Source organism: Macaca thibetana, chromosome 14, assembly GCF_024542745.1.
Source record: "Macaca thibetana thibetana isolate TM-01 chromosome 14, ASM2454274v1, whole genome shotgun sequence".
Classification (NCBI taxonomy): domain Eukaryota; kingdom Metazoa; phylum Chordata; class Mammalia; order Primates; family Cercopithecidae; genus Macaca; species Macaca thibetana.
Genome location: NC_065591.1, coordinates 63406338 through 63425384, shown reverse-complemented (window position 1 = coordinate 63425384; position 19047 = coordinate 63406338). Strand labels below are relative to the sequence as shown.

General features: G+C 45.1%; 2 protein-coding genes across 2 annotated transcripts in view; one reads left to right on the top strand and one right to left on the bottom strand.

The window, feature by feature from the left end:
* Window positions 1-19047, bottom strand: part of RNF121 (ring finger protein 121) — a 231211-nt gene that overhangs the window by 72200 nt on the left and 139964 nt on the right. The window lies entirely within an intron of this gene.
* The window catches only part of XNDC1N (XRCC1 N-terminal domain containing 1, N-terminal like), a 40309-nt gene that overhangs the window by 3872 nt on the left and 17390 nt on the right, over window positions 1-19047 (top strand). Inside the window, 6 exon segments of the mRNA XM_050756548.1 lie at window positions 762-927; window positions 4956-5097; window positions 6200-6355; window positions 8045-8223; window positions 18020-18102; window positions 18344-18516. Of these exon segments, the coding sequence (XP_050612505.1) occupies window positions 883-927; window positions 4956-5097; window positions 6200-6355; window positions 8045-8223; window positions 18020-18102; window positions 18344-18516 (778 nt within the window). The 5' untranslated portion in view covers window positions 762-882.

The window sequence follows — 19047 nt, the reverse complement described above, 5'->3', positions numbered from 1 at the left end:
GGTTTTGCATAAATCAGCAAGTCTTTGAAGATGTCTAGTAGAGGAATAACTTCATGAAAAGCTAAATGTAGGAAGATTCATTTTAGGAGAAGAAGAAAAAAAGTTGTGTCATATATTTTGTTGAACATTTGTTGCCTATCCTTACCATGTACTAGGCTCTAGTGATATAAAGGTGTATAATTTAAGGCACAATTCATGCCCTTGAGAGCTCACGTATATACAAATCCGACATTAACATCTTAATATATTATTTTGCACTTGCTGCTGTGTTGCCTTCTGGTTGCATTCGAGTTATTTTGTGTTTTTTGGAGCCTCATCAGCTGATCCAAACCTACTCCCTGCCACCACTCCCACCAGGCCCATGTTGGTCATGGACTAACTCGGCCGGGTGCAGTGGCTCACACCTGTAATCCCAACACTTCGGGAGGCCGAGGCTGGTGGATCACGAGGTCAGGAAATCGAGACCATCCTGGCTAACACAGTGAAACTCTGTCTCTACTTAAAATATAAAAAATTAGCCGGGCGTGGTGGCATGTGCCTGTAATCCTGGCTACTTGAGAGGCTGAGGCAGGAGAATGGCATAAACCTGGGAGGCAAAGCTTGCAGTGAGCCAAGATCGCACCACTGCACTCCAGCCTGGGTGACAGAGTGAGACTCTGTCCCAAAAAAAAAAAATAAAGAAAGAAATGAACTGACTGCTGCAAATAACTCCTGTTATCACAGGCACGGCTAGTTTGTTTTTCTTCTGTTCTCTTTTTCAGGAGTGATATGAGGATTCTTGCTTTTCTGGAAGCTAACACATAGTCAGTGCCAAAGTAGTGACAGAAGAAATCTTGGGAGGAAGCATTTTTGCCTTGTACTTGAAACAGCTGCTGGGCCACCATGGCTCCTGTGAAGATCAGCCATGTGGTATCATTTTCTTCTCAGGTATATTAATCAGCAGGCATGATTTGTTTTCTTGATAACTGAAAGGAGTGAAAAAACAGGAGTCTTGGCTCCACTTTCAGGAAACTCCCAATCTAACAGAAGAGACATTGTGCGTTCAGAGTCTAAGAGAAGAAACAGCTCTTGCCCTTAGGTTGTTCCCACAGAAGTGCAGGAAGCGCAAAAGAAGTATTCTCAGAAGTTGAAAGTACACAAAGCAGCACCCTCAGGATTCCAGCCAGTTTGAAGGGCGCTGGCAAAGCTGTAAGACCAGAAACTGCACCAGGATCCTCAGAAGGGGAGTTCGATCATTCTATCATTGAGAACAGGGCAGGGCACTTGAGGTAATCCCAGACTTGTGAGGATATCACCACCACCATCAAGTGTGATCTCAGCCTCCTTCCTGAAAGTTCTACAATATCCCAATTAGGGCTAGATTCTAGGCCCTGAGACCAGGCCTGATCTGATGTGGTGATTCTTAGGGACTTCCCACCCTTTCCTCTCCTGTCACTGCTCTATTTACTCCTACTCGCCCTCTTCCTCTTCTGTTATCCTGGTCTTTCTCAAGGGGTGCCATTGGCATTTGGGGCCATAAGTCTGTATTTTGTAGCAATATCTTTTGCATGATGAGATATTTAGCATCCCTGGCCCCCAGGCATCTTAGTCATTGTGACAGTCAAAAACATCCCCACACATTTCAGGGAGATCCTTAGACCAGGCATGGGACTCATGCCTGTAATTCCAGCACTTTGGGAGCGTAGGGCAGGAGGATCTCTTGAGCCCAAGACTTCAAGACCAGCCTGAGCAACACAGGGAGATCCCATTTCCACAAAAAATTAAAAATTAGCCCTGTGTGAGAGCATGTGCCTGTGGACCCGGCTACTCAGGAAGCCATGGTGGGAGAATTACTTGAGCCCAGGAGGTTGAGGCTAATAGTGAGCCATGATTGTGCCACTGCACTCCTGCCTGGGTGACAGAGCAAGACCTTGTATCAAAAAAAAAGAAAAAGAAAAGACCCTTAGAGGATCTTTAGGAACTAATATATTAACCCCTATTCTAAGAAAAATAGTATTACACTTACCCTCCTTACCTGCATGGTCAGGCTAAACAATTTGCTTCATAGACTTTTTATTTTTTTTAGATGGAATCTTGCTCTGTTGCCCAGGCTGGACTGCAGTGGTGTGATCTTGGCTCTTCACAACCTCTGCCTCCTGAGTTCAAGTGATTCTCCTGCCTCAGTCTCCTGAGTAGCTGGGACTATAGGCACATGCCACCATGCCCAGCTAATTTTTGTATTTTTAGTAGAGATAGGGTTTCACTATGTTGGCCAGGCTGGTCTCAAACTCCTGACCTCATGATCTTCCTGCCTTGGCCTCCCAGAGTGCTGAGATTACAGGCGTGAGCCACCACGCCCAACTGCTTCATAGACTCTGAGCCTTATAAAATGCTAGAGAACATTAGCTAGTTTCAAACTTCGTGTTTTCAGCTGTACTCTGTAGAGAGACCCACTTCTGGAAGTTGAAAGGGAGAAGGGGACAAGTATGTCCTTAGTCCTCCCTACCTGTGCTCTAACCAGAGCTCTCCTTTTATTTATCAAAAAAACATGCACATGTGCGCGTGCACACACACACACACACACCAGTGTAAGATTTCAGTTAAAAGGGTTTTATTGCTAAAACAGAACAGGTTGAAAACCATGAGTCTGGTCTCTCTCTTTCACTTATGGATGAACACATTTACATTACAGGGCTCATACCTGTAATCCCAACACTTTGGGAGGTTGAGGTGGAAGGATAGCTTGAGGCCGGGGTTGGAGACCAACCTGAGCAATGTAACAAGATCCCATCTCTACAAAAAAATTTTAAATAGCCAGGTGCGGTGGCTCACAGCTGTAATCCCAGCACTTTGGGAGGCTGAGGTGAGCAGATTGCTTGAGCCCAGGAGTTCAAGACCAGCCTGGGAAACATGGTGAAGCCCCATCTCTACAAAAAATACAAAAGTTAGTCGGGTGTGGTGGCATGCACCTGTAGCCCACCTCCTCAGGAGACTGAGGTGGGAGGTTCCTAAGCCTGGGAAGTTAAGGCTACAGTGAGCTGCGATTGTGCCACTGCACTGTACCCTGGGCAATGAGCAAGACCCTGTCTCAATTAAAAATACAAATTAACTAGGTGCAGTGGCATACACCTGTAGTCCCAGCTACTCACTTAGGAGGCAGAGGCAGGGGGATCACTCAAGTGATCTTTGCAGGGATTTGAGGCTGCAGCGAGCCATGATTGTATCACTGTACTCCACCCTGGGCAAGACCCTGTCTCTAAAAAAAAAAAAAAAAAAAAAGAAGAAATTTGTGTGTTTGTTTGTTTGTTTGTTTGATATAGGGTCTCACTCTGTCGCCCAGGCTGGAGTACAGTGGCCCAGTCTTGGCTGACTGCAACTTCCGCCTCCCAGGCTCAAGTGATTCTCCTGCCTTGGCCCCCAAGTAGCTGGGATTACAGAAGGAAAGAAATTTAGACCCAGAGAGAGAAAGTAGTTTACTCAAGATCTGTCAACCAAAAAATATCTGACTTTAGGTTAGAACTCATAATTTATATCTCAATATCATTATTATTGATTTTGATTAATCACTTTATATCTAAGCATCAGTTATAAACTTAGAATAAAAATATTTGACTTTCTTATCCCACAGAATAACTATAAAGATAAATAAATGTCCTTGAAAACATCTTGGCTGGGCTCGGTGGCTCACGCCTGTAATCCCAGCACTTTGGGAGGCCGAGGTGGGCAGATCACCTGAGGTCGGGAGTTCGAGACCAGCCTGACCAACATGGAGAAACCCCATCTCTACTAAAAATACAAAATTAGCCAGGGGTGGTGGTACATGCCTGTAATCGCAGCTACTCGGGAGGCTGAAGCGGGAGAATTGCTTGAACCCGGGAGGCAGAGGTTGCAGTGAGCAGAGATCACGCCATTGCACTCCAGCCTAGGAAACAAGAGCAAAATTCCATCTCAAAAAAAAAAATCTTATAAATGAAATAGCGTATCATGGTAGTTAAGAGCTCTGCTTTTAGGCCGGGCACGGCGTCTCACACCCATAATCCCAGCACTTTCGGAGGCCTAGGCGGGCAGATCACAAGGTCAGGAGATTGAGACCATCCTGGCTAACACGTGAAACCTCACCTCTACTAAAAGTACCAAAAAAATTAGCCAGGTGTGGTGGCGGGCGCCTGTAGTCCCAGCTACTGGGGAGACTGAGGCAGGAGAATGGCATGAACCCGGGAGGCGGAGCTTGCAGTGAGCTGAGATCACGCCGCTGCACTCCAGCCTGGGCAACAGAGTGAGACTGTCTCAAAAAAAAAAAAAAAGCTCTGCTTTTGGCTGGGCGTGGTGGCTCACACCTATAATCCCAGCACTTTGGGAGGCCGTGGTGGGTGGATCACGAGGTCAGGAGTTCAAGAACAGCCTGGCCAAAATGGTGAAACCTCGTCTCTACTAAAAACACAAAAAATTAGCCAGTCATGGTGGTGAGCACCTGTAATCCCAGCTACTCAGGTGGCTGAGGCAGAGAATTGCTTAAATTCGGGAGGCGGAGGTTGCATTGAGCCGAGATTGTGTCACTGCACTCCAGCCTGGCTGACAGAGTGAGACTCTTGTCTCGGAAAAAAAAAAAAAAAGAACTCTGCTTTCAGAAACCTGGGAATTCTGCTTTGCTTGGTTATTGAGCCTATGGCCTTCAGTAAGTTTCTGAACCTCTCAGCTTCAGTACTGATCTGTTAACTTGGAAGTAATAATAGTAACCACCTAAGAATTCTTGTGAAGATTAAAGGAGGTCATCTGGTAAATGAGATAGAGAAGAATGATACCTGTAAACCACTTGGCACATGATAACAGAATTCCTATGGCCTCCCATCTAGTGCCTTGTCTATCATGTTAGGATGACTGGGACGGTTTGGAGTTTTAGGGACACCTCATTTGTGGGCATCCTTTTTCCCTTGGGCTCAGTGAGATTCCTGATTTTCTCCTCCTCTCTTACTTAGGATCCCAGGTATCCTGTAGAGAACTTGCTAAACCCAGATAATCCAAGGAGACCTTGGCTCAGCTGCCCTCAGGACAAGAGTGGGCAACTGAAAGTAGAACTACAGCTGGAGAGGGCAGTGCCCATTGGCTACATTGATGTGGGTGAGTTCTCTGTGGCCTAGGAACCTCTGAGGAAGAACACAGGAATGATAGTCCCCTCTAACTACTCCACTAGCGTGTCTCAGTTCATTCTGGCTGAGCTGCCTTTAGGGAATAAGTTTTACCTGGGTGTCAAAGGGAAATGTGGCCCTTGCCCTTGGAGCAGATCTGTGTGGAGAACTCCAAGGGCTCTATTCACGTAGAATACAATGTGAATGGTGCTCCTTATGCAACATAACTACCATGCTTTGATCTTAGTGGTTTGGGTAAAACCTTAGGACACTGAGGTAATTATAAATCCCAGCCAGGCACAATGGCTCATGCCTGTAATCCCAACACTTTGGGAGGCCAAGGCGGGAGGATCCCTTGAACCCAGGAGTTTGAGATCAGCCTGGGCAACATGGCAAAATGCCGTCTCTACTAAAAGTTCAAAAATTAGCCAGGTGTGATCGTGCACACCTGTAGTCCCAGTTACATGAGAAGCTGAGGTAGAAGGATCATCTGAGCCCAGGAGGTTGAGGCTGCAGTGAGCTGTGATAATGCCACTGCACTCCAGCCTGGGCAACAGTGAGACCCTGTCTCACAAAAAATAAAAATAAATCACAACAAATAGAACCTGCATACACCTGTAAATATCAGTGTCAGGAGGATGCTGGAGAGATGAACTGTGCAAGGATAATCCAAGAAGGCTGAATAGGAGTTTATGGATTGAGAAGATTGACCTTAGAATTCTCTGGAATCTGGAACTGTCAAGTCCACTGGTCTGTTTCGTCAGGACAGAGAGATGTCAGGCTCCCTAGCAAGGAATTAAAAGAGACAGAATTTAGCGCTCTCTACCAGGGCCAGAGGACAGAGAAGCAACAAGTCTCTTTAATCGGGGGAAGGGTTCTGGCTGGAAGGAACATGGTGAATGTGTGACATTGGTATTTAGTGGACTGGAGTCTCATTCCACTCCAGTTACTGGCTCCCTGTGGGACTCCACATATCGATAAACCTTTCTGGCTTTCAACTAGCTGTGAAGTAGAGAAGTGACCTCCTTCCACCCTATTCCTTTGTCTTCAGATGTCTCATCCCTCTTAACCTTCTCTCAACCTTTTGTCCCCAGGTAACTGTGGCTGTGCATTCCTGCAAATTGATGTGGGCCGTTCTTCCTGGCCCCTGGACAGACCTTTCGTCACCCTGCTCCCTGCAACCATGCTAATGTCTCTAACTGATTCAAAGCAGGGGAAGAACCGCTCTGGGGTCCGCATGTTTAAAGATGGTAAAGAGGGCAAAAGCAGAAAAGATGGGGGTGGTCTTTATGAGAAACAGAGATGCAGTACTAAAGAGGGCTGTGAGTGCTATTAGGTGTAGACTGTGAGAGGGAGCCTGTGCAGGGGCTTAGTTATATCTGTTGGGGGCAAAGGGTGGTTAAGGAGTGGTGTGCTTGTGTGTGAGATCTGTGTGCTGAGGATGCATGCTAGCTGGAGAGATGGAGATTTATGAACTATTTATATTTATACATAACTTGTGGTTCGGTAGGGCCCAATATATAGAACACACACACTTGTTGATTATTTTTGTGGCCGGATGCGGTGGCTCACGCCTGTAATCCCAGCACTTTGGGAGATCGGGGCGGGTGGATCATCTGAGGTCAGGAGTTCGAGACCAGCCTGGCCAACATGGTGAAATCCCATCTCTACTAAAAATACAAAAATTAGCCGGGCATGGTGGTAAGCGCCTGTAATCCCAGCTATTGAGGAGGCTGAGGCAGAAGAATTGCTTGAACCTGGGAGGCAAAGGTTGCAGTGAGCCGAGATTGTGCCATTGCACTCCAGCCTGGGCGAAAAGAATGAAACTCTGTCTCAAAAAATAATAACAATAATAAGTTTTTGTGGGTATAAGTGTGGATGTAGGATAGATGTTTTTTGTTTTGTTTTGTTTTGTTTTGTTTTGTTTTTTTGAGACGGAGTCTCGCTGTGTCGCCCAGGCTGGAGTGCAGTGGCGTGATCTCAGCTCACTGCAAGCTCCGCCTTCCGGGTTCACGCCATTCTCCTGCCTCAGCCTCCCAAGTAGCTGGGACTACAGGCGCCCACCACCACGCCTGGCTTTTTTTTTGTATTTTTAGTAGAGACGGGGTTTCACCCTGTTAGCCAGGATGGTCTCGATCTCCTGACCTTGTGATCTGCCCGCCTCAGCCTCCCAGAGTGCTGGGATTACAGGTGTGAGCCACCGCGCCCGGCGGATAGATGTTTATGTAAGTGATGGAAGGCTACATAGTGGTTATATAGTATATAATGTTTACTGAATTCTGTTTATACAAATCTCTGTTCACTAGGCACTACAGAAAAAACATAAGATCTGATTCCTAGCCTCTAGGAATGTACAGTCTCATAAGGATTTGTCTGTTTTTAAGTTGGAAGTATTTGTAATGTTGTAAAGGAAGAGTGACATTGGAGGGGCATATGATTTGGAGGAAGTGAAGTACTGACTGGACAGTGTTAGGAACTAAAGATGTGGAGGGTTTGTGATATCGGAATGTGATACTGTGAGCATGTAGAGCACGTGGTGGTGTGAGGGAGGTTGAAGTCTTATGATCCAGGAAGGGTTGATATATATCTCAGGTAATCCACTGGGCCCTTACTCTGCAGGTAACTTCTTAAAATGAGATATTGATGAGGTCCCTGGAGAAGGAATAGAATTCATGCTGAGAATGGTGTGGAACTGTGACAGAGAAATGATGACGAGAAGGCAAGGGACTGGAAATGAGAATGCCCTGACTGGCCTGCTTGGCATTACCATACCCTGAGCACCTGAGCCTAAGGGGACATTTACTGATGACCTCCTTCTTCCTTTTGTTGGAGGTTACTCTCTATAGCTCCTTTCCTTAGTATTAGACCTTTTCGTCCTCTTTTTCTCCCATTTATGCGTTTCCATTCCCCACTTATTTTCTTTCTCTTTTTCCCTTGAGTTGATTTCCTGGCTCCAGCCTCAGGAGAGTTATGGGATCGACTTCGCCTGACCTGCTCCCAACCCTTCATGCGTCATCAGTCCTTTGGCCTGGCCTTTCTACGGGTGCGTTCTTCTCTGGACTCCTTAGATGACTCTGTGTTGGGTCCCTCAGCCCTTGTGAGCTCTATGCTGAACAAGGTATGTATGATGGTGGAGTGAGGATTTAATGTTTGCCCTTCCTTTGCAGGTTTCTGGTTAAGAAGCTGGTGCTTGTTTGAGGCATAGACACACCCACACATATACACACACACACAAATACAAGTATCAGTGGGCTTGATACCCTTTCTTACAGGTAAGAGTGAACTCCTCTCTCTCACACGAGGAATAAGGAAATGAGTGAGCTTTGGATACAGTATACACAAAACTTTTGGACCATTTGCTCTTTAGCCATAAATAAATTATTCTTGGATCCAAACTTAACTTCGTACTTTATTTCTAAGTTATTGGGTGACTGTAGCTTTTATCAGACTTTTCCTTTGAGCACTGTAAGTCCCAAAGCTCCCGTGTAGTTTCTCTGTCATTATTCCCTTAAACAAAGTTATATCTTTACATGTGTGTTCTGCAGTTTCATTTGTTCCCCTGCTTTTCTCCCTGTACAACACAATATAGGCATACCTTGAAGATGTTCCAGATTTGGTTCCAGATCATGACAATAAAGCAAGTCACACACATTTTTTGGTTTTTCAGTGTATATAAGCCAACAATTATCTGAACCTTCAGCGAGTCTCACACTGTTGCCCAGGCTGGAGTGCAGTGGTGCGATCTCGGCTCACTGCAAGCTCCGCCTCCTGGGTTCATGCTACTCTCCTACCTCAGCCTCCCGAATGGCTGGGACTACAGATGCCTGCCACCATGCCCGGCTAATTTTTTGTATTTTTAGTAGAGACAAGGTTTCACCACGTTAACCAGGATGGTTTCGATCTCCTGACCTCGTGATCCGCCTGCCTCGGCCTCCCAAAGTGCTGGGATTATACACGTGAGCCACCGCGCCCGGCCAGCAAGTCGTAATCTTTTTGCTAGTGGAGAATCTTGCCTCAGTGTTGATAGTTGCTGACAGATCAGGGTGGTTATTGCTGAAGGTTGGGCTGGCCATGGCAATTTTGTAAAATAAGACCGTTAAGTTTGCCACATCAATCTACTCTTCCTTTCATGAAAGAGTTCTCTGTAGCATGTGATGCTGTTTGATAGCATTTTAACCACAGTACAACTTCTTTCAAAATTTGAGTCAATTCTCCCGAATCCAGCCACTGCTTTATCAACTAAGTTTATGTCATAGTCTAAATCTTTTTTTATCATTTCAATAATGTTCACAGCATCTTCACCAGGAGTAGATTTCATCTCAAGAAACCACTTTGCTCATCTATAAGAAGCAACTCCTCATCTGTTCAGGTTTTATCTTGAGATTGCAGTAATTCTGTCGCATCCTCATGTTCCATTTCTATTTCTAGTTCTCTTACTATTTCTTTTTTTTTTTTTTTTCTGAGACAAAGTCTCGCTCTGTTACCCAGGGCTGGAGTGCAATGGCATGATCTCGGCTCACTGCAACCTCTGCCTCCCGGATTCAAGCAATTCTCCCACCTCGGCCTCCAGAGTAGCTGGGATTACAGTCACACAGCACCACGCCTGGCTAATTTTTTGTATTTTAGTAGAGATGGGTTTCACCATGTTGACCAGGCTAGTCTCAAACTCCTGGCCTCAAGTGATCCACCCGCCTCAGCCACCCAAAGTTCTGGGATTACAGGCATGAGCCACCACGCCCGGCCTGCTTCTCATACTATTTTGTGTCGCATTTGCAGTTACTTCCTCACTTGAAGTCTTGAAAGCCCACAAGAGGGTTGGAATCAACTTCTTCCAAACTCATGTTAATGTTGATATTTTGACCTCCTCCCATGAATCACCAGTATTCTTAATGGCATCCAAGATGGTGAATTATTTCCAGGAAGTTTTCATTTGCTTTCCTAGATCCATTAGAGGAATCACTATCTATATGACAGCTATAGCCTTACAGAATATATTTCTTAAATAGCAATGCTTGAAAGTTGAATTACTTCTTGATCTGTGGGCTGCAAAATGGATGTTATGTTAGTAGGCATGAAAACAACATTAAGCTCCTTGTTCATCTCCATCAGAGCTCTTGGCTTAGATGCATTACCAGTGAGCAGAAATGTTTTGAAAAGGAATCTTTCGTTCTGAGTACTAGATTTCAACAGTGGGTTTAAAATATTCAGGAAACCATGCTGTAAACCGATGTACTGTCATCTAGGCTTTGTTGTTCCATTTATAGAGCACAGGCAGAGTAGATTCAGCATAATTCTTAAGGGCCCTAGAATTTTTAGAATGGTAAATGAGCATTGGCTTCAACTTAAAGTCACCAGCTGCATTAGCCCTAAAGAGAGAGTTAGCTTGTCCTTTGAAGCCAGGCATTGACTTCTCTTCTCTGGCTATGAAAGTCCTAGGCGGCATCTTTTATTTATTTTTTTTTTTTCTTTTGAGACTGAGTCTTGCTCTGTGGCCCAGGCTGGAGTGCAGTGGCGCAATCTCGGCTCACCACAACCTCCACCTCCCAGGTTCAAGCAATTCTCCTGCCTCAGCCTCCCGAGTAGCTGGGACTATAGGCGCACACCACCACACCCGGCTAATTTTTGTATTAGTAGTAGAGATGGAGTTTCACCATATTGGCCAGGCTGGTCTCGAACTCCTGACCTTGTAATCCACCCGCCTCAGACTTCCAAAGTGCTGGGATTACAGGCATGAGCCACCACGCCTGCCCAGCATCTTCTTTCAATAGAAGACAGTTTCATCTACATTGAAAATCTGTTGTTTAGTGTAGCCACCTTCATCAGTGATCTTAGCTAGATCTTCTGGCTAACTTGCTATAGCTTGTCCATCAGCACTTGCTGCTTCGTCTTGCATTTTAATGTTAAGGAGATGGATTTTTCTTCCTTAAACTTCATGAACCAATCTCTGCTAGCTTCAGACTTCTCTTCTGCAGCTTCTTCACCTCTCTCAGCCTTCATAGAATTGAAGAGGGTTAGGGCCTTGCTCTGGATTAGGCTTGGGATAAGTGTGTATCATGGCTGATTTGATCTATCCATACTGTTAAAACTTTGGCCGGGCGCGGTGGCTCAAGCCTGTAATCCCAGCACTTTGGGAGGCCGAGACGGGCGGATCACGAGGTCAGGAGATCGAGACCATCCTGGCTAATATGGTGAAACCCCGTCTCTACTAAAAATACAAAAAACTAGCCGGGCGAGGTGGTGGGCGCCTGTAGTCCCAGCTACTCGGGAGGCTGAGGCAGGAGAATGGCGTAAACCCGGGAGGCGGAGCTTGCAGTGAGCTGAGATCCGGCCACTGCACTCCAGCCTGGGCGACAAAGCGAGACTCCGTCTCAAAAAAAAAAAAAAAAAAAACTTTATCCATGTCAGCAATAAGGCTGTTTTGCTTTCTTATCATACATGTTTTCACTAGAGTAGCACTTTTAATTTTCTTCAAGAATTTTTTCAGCTGGATGTGGTGGCTCACGCCTGTAATCCTAGCACTGTGTAAGACCAAAGCAGGCAGATCCCTTGAGCTCAGGAGTTCAAGACCAGCCTGGGCAACATGGCAAAACCCTGTCTCTACATAAAATACAAAAATTGACCGGGCCCAGTGGCTCATGCCTATAATCCTAGCACTTTGGGAGGCCGAGGCAGGTGGATTGCCTGAGCTCTGGAGTTCAAGACCAGTTTGGGCAATACGGTGAAATCACGTCTCTACTAAAATACAAAAAATTAGCCGAGTGGCGGCGTGCACCTGTTGTCCCGGCTACTTGGGAGGCTGAGGCAGGAGAATTGCTTCAACCCGGGAGGCAGAGGTTGCAGTGAGCCAAGATCGTGCCGCTGCACTCCAGCTTGTGCAACAGAGCGAGACTCTGTCTAAAAAAAAAAAAAAATTATCTGGGCATGGTGGCACATGCCTGTAGTCCCAGCTACTTGGGAAGCCAAGGTGGGAGGATCACTTGAGCCTGGGAGGCAGAGGTTGCAGTGAGGTGAGATTGCACCACTGTACTCCAGCCTGGGTGACAGTGAGACCCTGTCTCAAAAAAAAGAATTTTTTCTTTGCATTTACCACTTGGCTAACTGTTTGCCACAGGAGGCCTAGCTTTCAGCCTACCTTAGCCTTTGCTATTCCTTTCTTACTAAAGCAGTCGTCTCATCCCTCTTATCCTTCTCTCGTGGCTGTGCTTTCCTGCAGATTGATGTGGGCCGTTCTTCCTGGCCCCTGGACAGACCTTTCATCACCCTGCTCCCTGCAACCACAAAGTGAGAGACATGCCACTCTTCACTTCATTTGAATAGTTAGAGGCCATTTTAGGATTATTAAATGGTCTAATTTTGATGCTGTTGTATCTCAGGGAGTTGGGAAGCCTGAAGAGGGAGAGAGACAGGGGAATGACCAGTCAGTGGAGCACACATACAATGTTTATCAATTAAGTTTGCCATCTTAGGCTAGGCACAGTGTCTCATACCTGTAAGGCTGAGATGGGAGAATCATTTGAGGTCAGGTGTCTCTGAAAAAAAAAAGACCTTGTCTCTTAAAAAAAAAAAAAAAAAGAAACAGGCATGGTGGCACACATCTGTAGTCCCAGCTACTTGAGACTGAGGCAGGAAGATCACCTGAAACCAGGAGTTTGAGGCTGCAGTGAGCTATGATTAGTGCAGCTGCATTCCTGCCTGGGTGACAGAGCGATACTCTGTCTCAAAACCAAAAAAAAGTTTACCATCTTACGTGAGCACAATTCGTGGCACCCCCAAAACAGTTACAATAGTAACATTAAAGATCACTGATCACAGATCACTGTAACAAATGTAGTAATAATGAGAAGGTTTGAAATGTGAGAAATACCGAAACGTGAGAATTACCAAAATGTGACGCAGCAACAGGAAGTGAGCACATGCTGTTAGCAAAACGGTGCTGATAGACTTGCAGCGTTGTCACAAACCTGCCTTTTTTTTTAAGCACACAGTATCTATGAAGCATAATAAAATGATGTACGCCTGTACTCCTAAGATAAGATATATGGATTTCTAGCCCTGAGGTTATATCAATTTACTTCGATTTGCTCAACCAGGCTTCTAGTTTTTTTCTTAAGCCTATTCTGACTCCTCTTGCTTTGTTGTTACACTTGTTTATCTTTCTAAGCCAGTACCCTCCATCATATTTCATTCATAAAAAATGAGTGTTTTATCGTACAAAGCTAGAGTCATGGAATTTTAGAGATCATCCAACCCCCACCATCTCATTTTCCATCTCAGATAGGAAAACTTCTATATGTTCAGAGTCCTACAGTGAGTCAGAACAGCATAAGGACTAGGTCTCCTGTCCCTACACTCTGCCTACACTACACACTCTGCCTCTTATGCACACAAGAAACTTTCTTAGAAGTTTCAAACCTTTCACAACCAAAAGAATCCCAGTTCACATGAGCGAACTTCACAAGAGTCAATCCTTTTGAGGTTCCTGAGAAAAAGAAGAGGCAGCACTGGGAAGAGAAAATGAAGTTAGAGCAGAAAGAACAAGAGTAGATCCTTTTGTCGTGCAGTTTTAGGAGAGATCCAGAGAGCTAAGACAAAGTCAAATTTGGTCTTAGACTACTCTTCCATTGTGGAAAGGGCTAAAAAATGTAAAAGGACCAACAGTGGCAGTTCGGTGTGCCCTACCAGGTTCCACTGCTGCAGTGCTAAGAGCTGACATGAGTGGAGCTCGATTTCTGTGATCCTGCCTAGTCAATAAAATGAAGCTCCATGAGATTAGGAACCTGTCTGTCTCGTTCTGTAATGCATTCCTGGCACCTAGAACATTGCCCAGAGAAAAGTAGCCTTTTAGTGTAAATGTTCATTATATAAGTGACCTTTTAAAGGGGAGTTGTAGATAGAGTCACCATAAAACTTATCATCCAAACCAGGACACTTTAAGGGCAAAGGAGAATGCTATTAATAATTACACTAAGTCCAGGCACAGTGGCTCATGCCTTTAATTCTAGCACTTGCGGAGACCAAAGTGGGAGGATCATTTGAGCCCAGAAATTCAGGACCAGCCTGGGCAACATAGCGAGATGCTGTCTCCACAAAAAAAGTATTTATTTTTTTATTTTTATTTTTTTATATTTTTGAGACAGAGTCTCACTCTGTCACCCAGGCTGGAGTGCAGTGGTGCGATCTTGGCTCACTGCAAGCTCCTTCTCCCAGGTTCATGCCATTCTCCTGCCTCACCCTCCCCAGCAGCTGGGACTATAGGCACATGCCACTACGCCCAGATAATTTTTTGTACTTTTAGTAGAGACGGGGTTTCACCGTGTTAACCAAGATGGTCTCCATCCCCTGACTGTGTAATCTGCCCACTTCAGTCTCCCAAAGTACTGGGATTACAGGTGGGATTACAGGTGGGATTACAGGAGTGCAGTGGCGTGATCACTCACTACGACCTCCACCTCCTGGGTTCAAACAATCCTCCCGCCTCAACCTCCCAGTAGCTGGAACTACAAGTGCATACTACCAGGCCCAAATAATTTTTTTTTTTAAAGACAAAGTCGGGGAGGGCACAGTGGCTCAAGCCTGTAATCCCAGCACTTTGGGAGGCCGAGACAGGCGGATCACGAGGTCAGGAGATCGAGACCATCCTGGCTAACTTGGTGAAACCGCGTCTCCACTAAAAATACAAAAAATTAGCCGGGTGCGGTAGCGGGCACCTGTAGTCCCAGCTACACAGGAGGCTGAGGCAAGAGAATGGCGTGAACCCGGGAGGCGGAGCTTGCAGTGAGCGGAGATTGCGCCACTGCACTCCAGCCTGAGCGACAGAGCGAGACTCCGTCTCAAAAAAAAAAAAAAGACAAAGTCTCGCTCTGTCGCCCGGGCTGGAGCAGAGTGGCATGATCTCGGCTCACTGCAACCTTCCACCTCTATTTTTTATAGAGACCAAGGTCTCACTGTGTTGCCCAGGCTGGTCTCAAACTCCTGAGCTCAAGCAGTCCTCTTGTCTCAGCCTCCCACTGTGCTGGGATTACAGGCGTGTACCACCACACCCAGCCTCTACAAAAAATTTAAAAATTAGGTGCAGTGACTCATGCCTGTAATCCCAACACTTTGGGAGGCCAAGGCGAATGGATCGCTTGAGCCCTGGAGTTTGAGACCAGACTGTGCAACATAGCAAAACCCCATCTCTACAAAAAATAACAAATTAGGCATGGTGGTGTACGCCTGTAGTCCCAGCTACTCAGGAGGCTGAAGTGGTAGGATCACTTGAGCCTGGGAGTTCAAGGCTTCAGTGAGCTGTGATTGTTCCATTGCACTCCAGCCTAGGCAACAGAGCTAGACCCTGTCTGAAGAAAAAAATAAATAAAAATTAGCCAGGCATGGTGGCCCATGCCTGTCGTCCTAGATACTTAGGAGGCTGATGTAGGAGGATCACTTGAGCCCAGGAGATCAAGGTTGCAGTGAGCCATAATCATACCACTACATTCCAGCCTGAGTGACAGAGTGAGGCCCTGTCTCAAAACATAATAATAATAATTATCATTATTATTTTTATACAGAGACAACAGATACAAGGTAGGACTGTTCCAGGCAAACCAGTACCTATGTTCACCCCAGTTTTAGGATAAACAAAAGTTTCTCAGGGTTCTTTTCCATTTTGGCCATCTACATTACCCTGCACTTCTAGGACCATGGTGGGATGGAGGTCAAAGGGAGTCAGCAACTGCAGAGCCTTGTCAGAAGGGTATTGAACATCAGCAGCAGGGTGAAACATACATGCAGGTACTTTGTGAAACTGTAGCGAAGGAATGACCTGAAACATTTCAGCAAGAGACAGATGGTACGTGTAAGCTGGGATTACAGATTGATGGCACTCAGTTTTATAATTTAGGATGCCTAAAACGTCATAGACTTTTTTCCTAATGAATCATTTTAATTGGTATGTTATAGTGAAAGCAAAACATAGGGCTTTTAACTCTGTGAAACGGGGTTATCATGATCACCAGTTTTCTCGTAAGAAAAGCACAGAGAAATTTAGTGGGGTGACCCAGGTCACACTGCCAAATAAGTCTTGAAGTGGATTTGAACCCAGGCCACTTGATTCCGACTAATCTTTGCTCAGAAGCTAATAATTAATCATTTTATAATAATTAATTTCCTGATAATCTCACTTAGAGTTAAGGTTAAAATAAACTATCTCTACACACCTATCTAGTTACCCTTTCTAGTAGCATTCACTGTAACATTCATGAGACAAGGTAAAGAAAAAATGAAAACCCTGGAAAATTAAAGAAAAAATTTCAGGATTATTGCTAGGTCCAAGAAAAGATTGTAATGGTAATTAGAAAATATTAAAGAGTTAATGAGAATGAAAATACTACTCAACCTTGTAGAATGAAGCCAAAGCCATGCTTTACAAGAAAGACATTTACCTTTAAAATATCCTGTGATAGAAGAATCAGAGTTGAAAATTAAAGACAAAAATTTTTTTACGGTAAGGGAAAAAGGAAATTTATATAAATAAAAAAGGAAAAAGGAATTAGGAGGCCGGGAGCAGTGGCTCACACCTGTAATCCCAGCACTTTTGGAGGCCAAGGCAGGCAGATGACTTGAGGCCAGGAGTTCAAGGCCATCCTGGCCAACATGGCAAAACCCTGTTTCTACTAAAAATACAAAAATTAGCTGGCTGTGGTGGTGCACGCCTGTAATCCTAGCTACTCAGGAGGCTGAGGCACAAGAATCACTTGAACCTGAGAGGCGGAGGTTGTAGTGAGCTGAGATCATGCCACTGCACGCCATCCTAGATGGCAGAGTATGACTGTCTCAAAAAAGAAAAAATAATTAGGGGCCAGGTGCAATGGCACGTGCCTGTAATCTCAGTGGTTTGGGAGGCTGAGGAGGGGACGATCGCTTGAGCCCAAGAGTTTGAGACCAGCCTGTGCAACATAGTGAGACCTTGTCTCTACAAAAAAATTTTTTTAATTAGCTGGGCATGGTGGTGTGAGCCTGTGGTCCCAGCTGCTCGAGAGGCTGAGGTGAGAGGATTGCTTGAGCCCCAGAGTTCAAGGCTACAGTGAGCCATGATCCTGCCACTGCATCCCAGCCTGGGTAGAGCAAGACCCAATTTTTTTTTCTTCTTTTTATTTGAGACAGGGTCTCACTCTTGTCACCTTGCTGGAGTGCAGTGGTGCAGTCACAGCTCACTGCAGCCTTGGCTTCTGAAGCCCAAGAAGTCCTCCCACCTCAGCACCTCAGCCTCCCAAGCAGCTAGGACCACAGACATGTACCACCATGCCTGGCTAATTTTTTTATTTTTTTATAGACAGGGTCTTACTATGTTGCTCAGGCTGGTCTGAAACTCCTGGGCTCTAGCAGTCCTCCCACCTTGGCCTCCTAAAGTGCTGAGATTACAGCCACGAATCACTGTACCGAGGCTGAGATCCCATCTCTTTTTTAAAAAGTAGGGGTATAATCACAGATAAATTGAATTTTGACAAAGAATTAAGAAACCAGCATACTACGATATAAATAAAATCTCTATGCAGAAATTATTTGGGAGATTATTGCACATAGACATTTCTGGAGCAAGGAGGTTATAAAATGCCTGTGATAGGTATGGTGGCTAATGCTAGAGACATATCTATATGCATACATACACACACATCTCTTTATAGATGGCTAGAAATTGTGGCTTAAAATTGGTAGGTTTTTAGTTGCAAGTTAACAAAATTGTTCACAAAATAAATCATACTAAAAACTAAACAATATTATTTGATAATATTTAGAAGGAAATAGTGAAATAAACGTCCCCAAAAAGTTCAGTCATTTGAGTAGTTTGACAGTTTGAGTAGGCCCTGGCACTAGGTAGCAGTGTCCCCTGGTGGTGAATCTTGGTATTTCATATCTCAATTTTTTTTCCTCAGGGTTCTGATGCTCAGGAGTCTGGTCCTAGCCCCTGGCTAGCTAATCCTTCCATCCGGAGGACATTCTTCCCACATCCCCATACGTATGTACTTGACAGAGTGGAAGTCTCCCAGCCACCTCTCAGGTCTTTCTCCTGGAAAAGAAATGCTATCAAGTCACTGACAAGCACACAAGACCAGCCTGGGTTCACCAAATTAATCACATACTCTAGGCCTAACCCTATCTGTATATTAAACTAGCTTTCTTGCTTAAATGCCATTGACATGAGTGAGCAGAATAAGACCTATATTTCAAGTGGAACCAAGTACTCTCTTTCCCTGCAGGGATACCAAGGAAATTTCAGAGCTCAGGAATATCCTAACACAGATGCAGCCAGGGACTCTGGGGCGTTCAGCCCACATGGTGCTTTCTGCTGCCCGCAGGGTGCCTCCAGTCAGTGTGGCAAGCCCAAAGAACAACCATGCAGAATCAGGTTCCAGTCCTCCAGACAGGGCAGGTGAGTCCACATGACCTGTTCCTTCCTGTCCCTAGCAATGCCCTTCCTCCCTGAATCTACCATTGCTATACAGGGATGGCTCACTAGTGGAACTTCATGTGATAGAAAAGATAATTGTTGGTGTCTTGTTACCAGAAGACAAATCAAATATTGTATAGTAATTGAAAGAGCACTGGCCTAGGAATCAGCAATCCTTATCTCTTTGGGCCTCAGCTGTCTACCACAGAAGGAAAGATGTAGTTTATTATTTTAAGAGAAAGAGACTAGAAGGGAACTCATAATTTTTGGGCACCTACTATAGGCTGGGCCCTGGAGCTATGAAAGCACTTTAAAATATATTAAATGCTATACAAAGTGTTTCATAAATTCAGGATAACCAGACGAATGGAAGTTGATAGTTTTTATTGTCACTCATTTGACAGATATTTATTAAGCATCGTTTGTGCCAGGCTCTGTGCTAGACATCAGGGATACCTCAGTAAATAAAATAGCAATGCTCCTTCCCTAGTGGAGAAACACATGTCAGTGTCA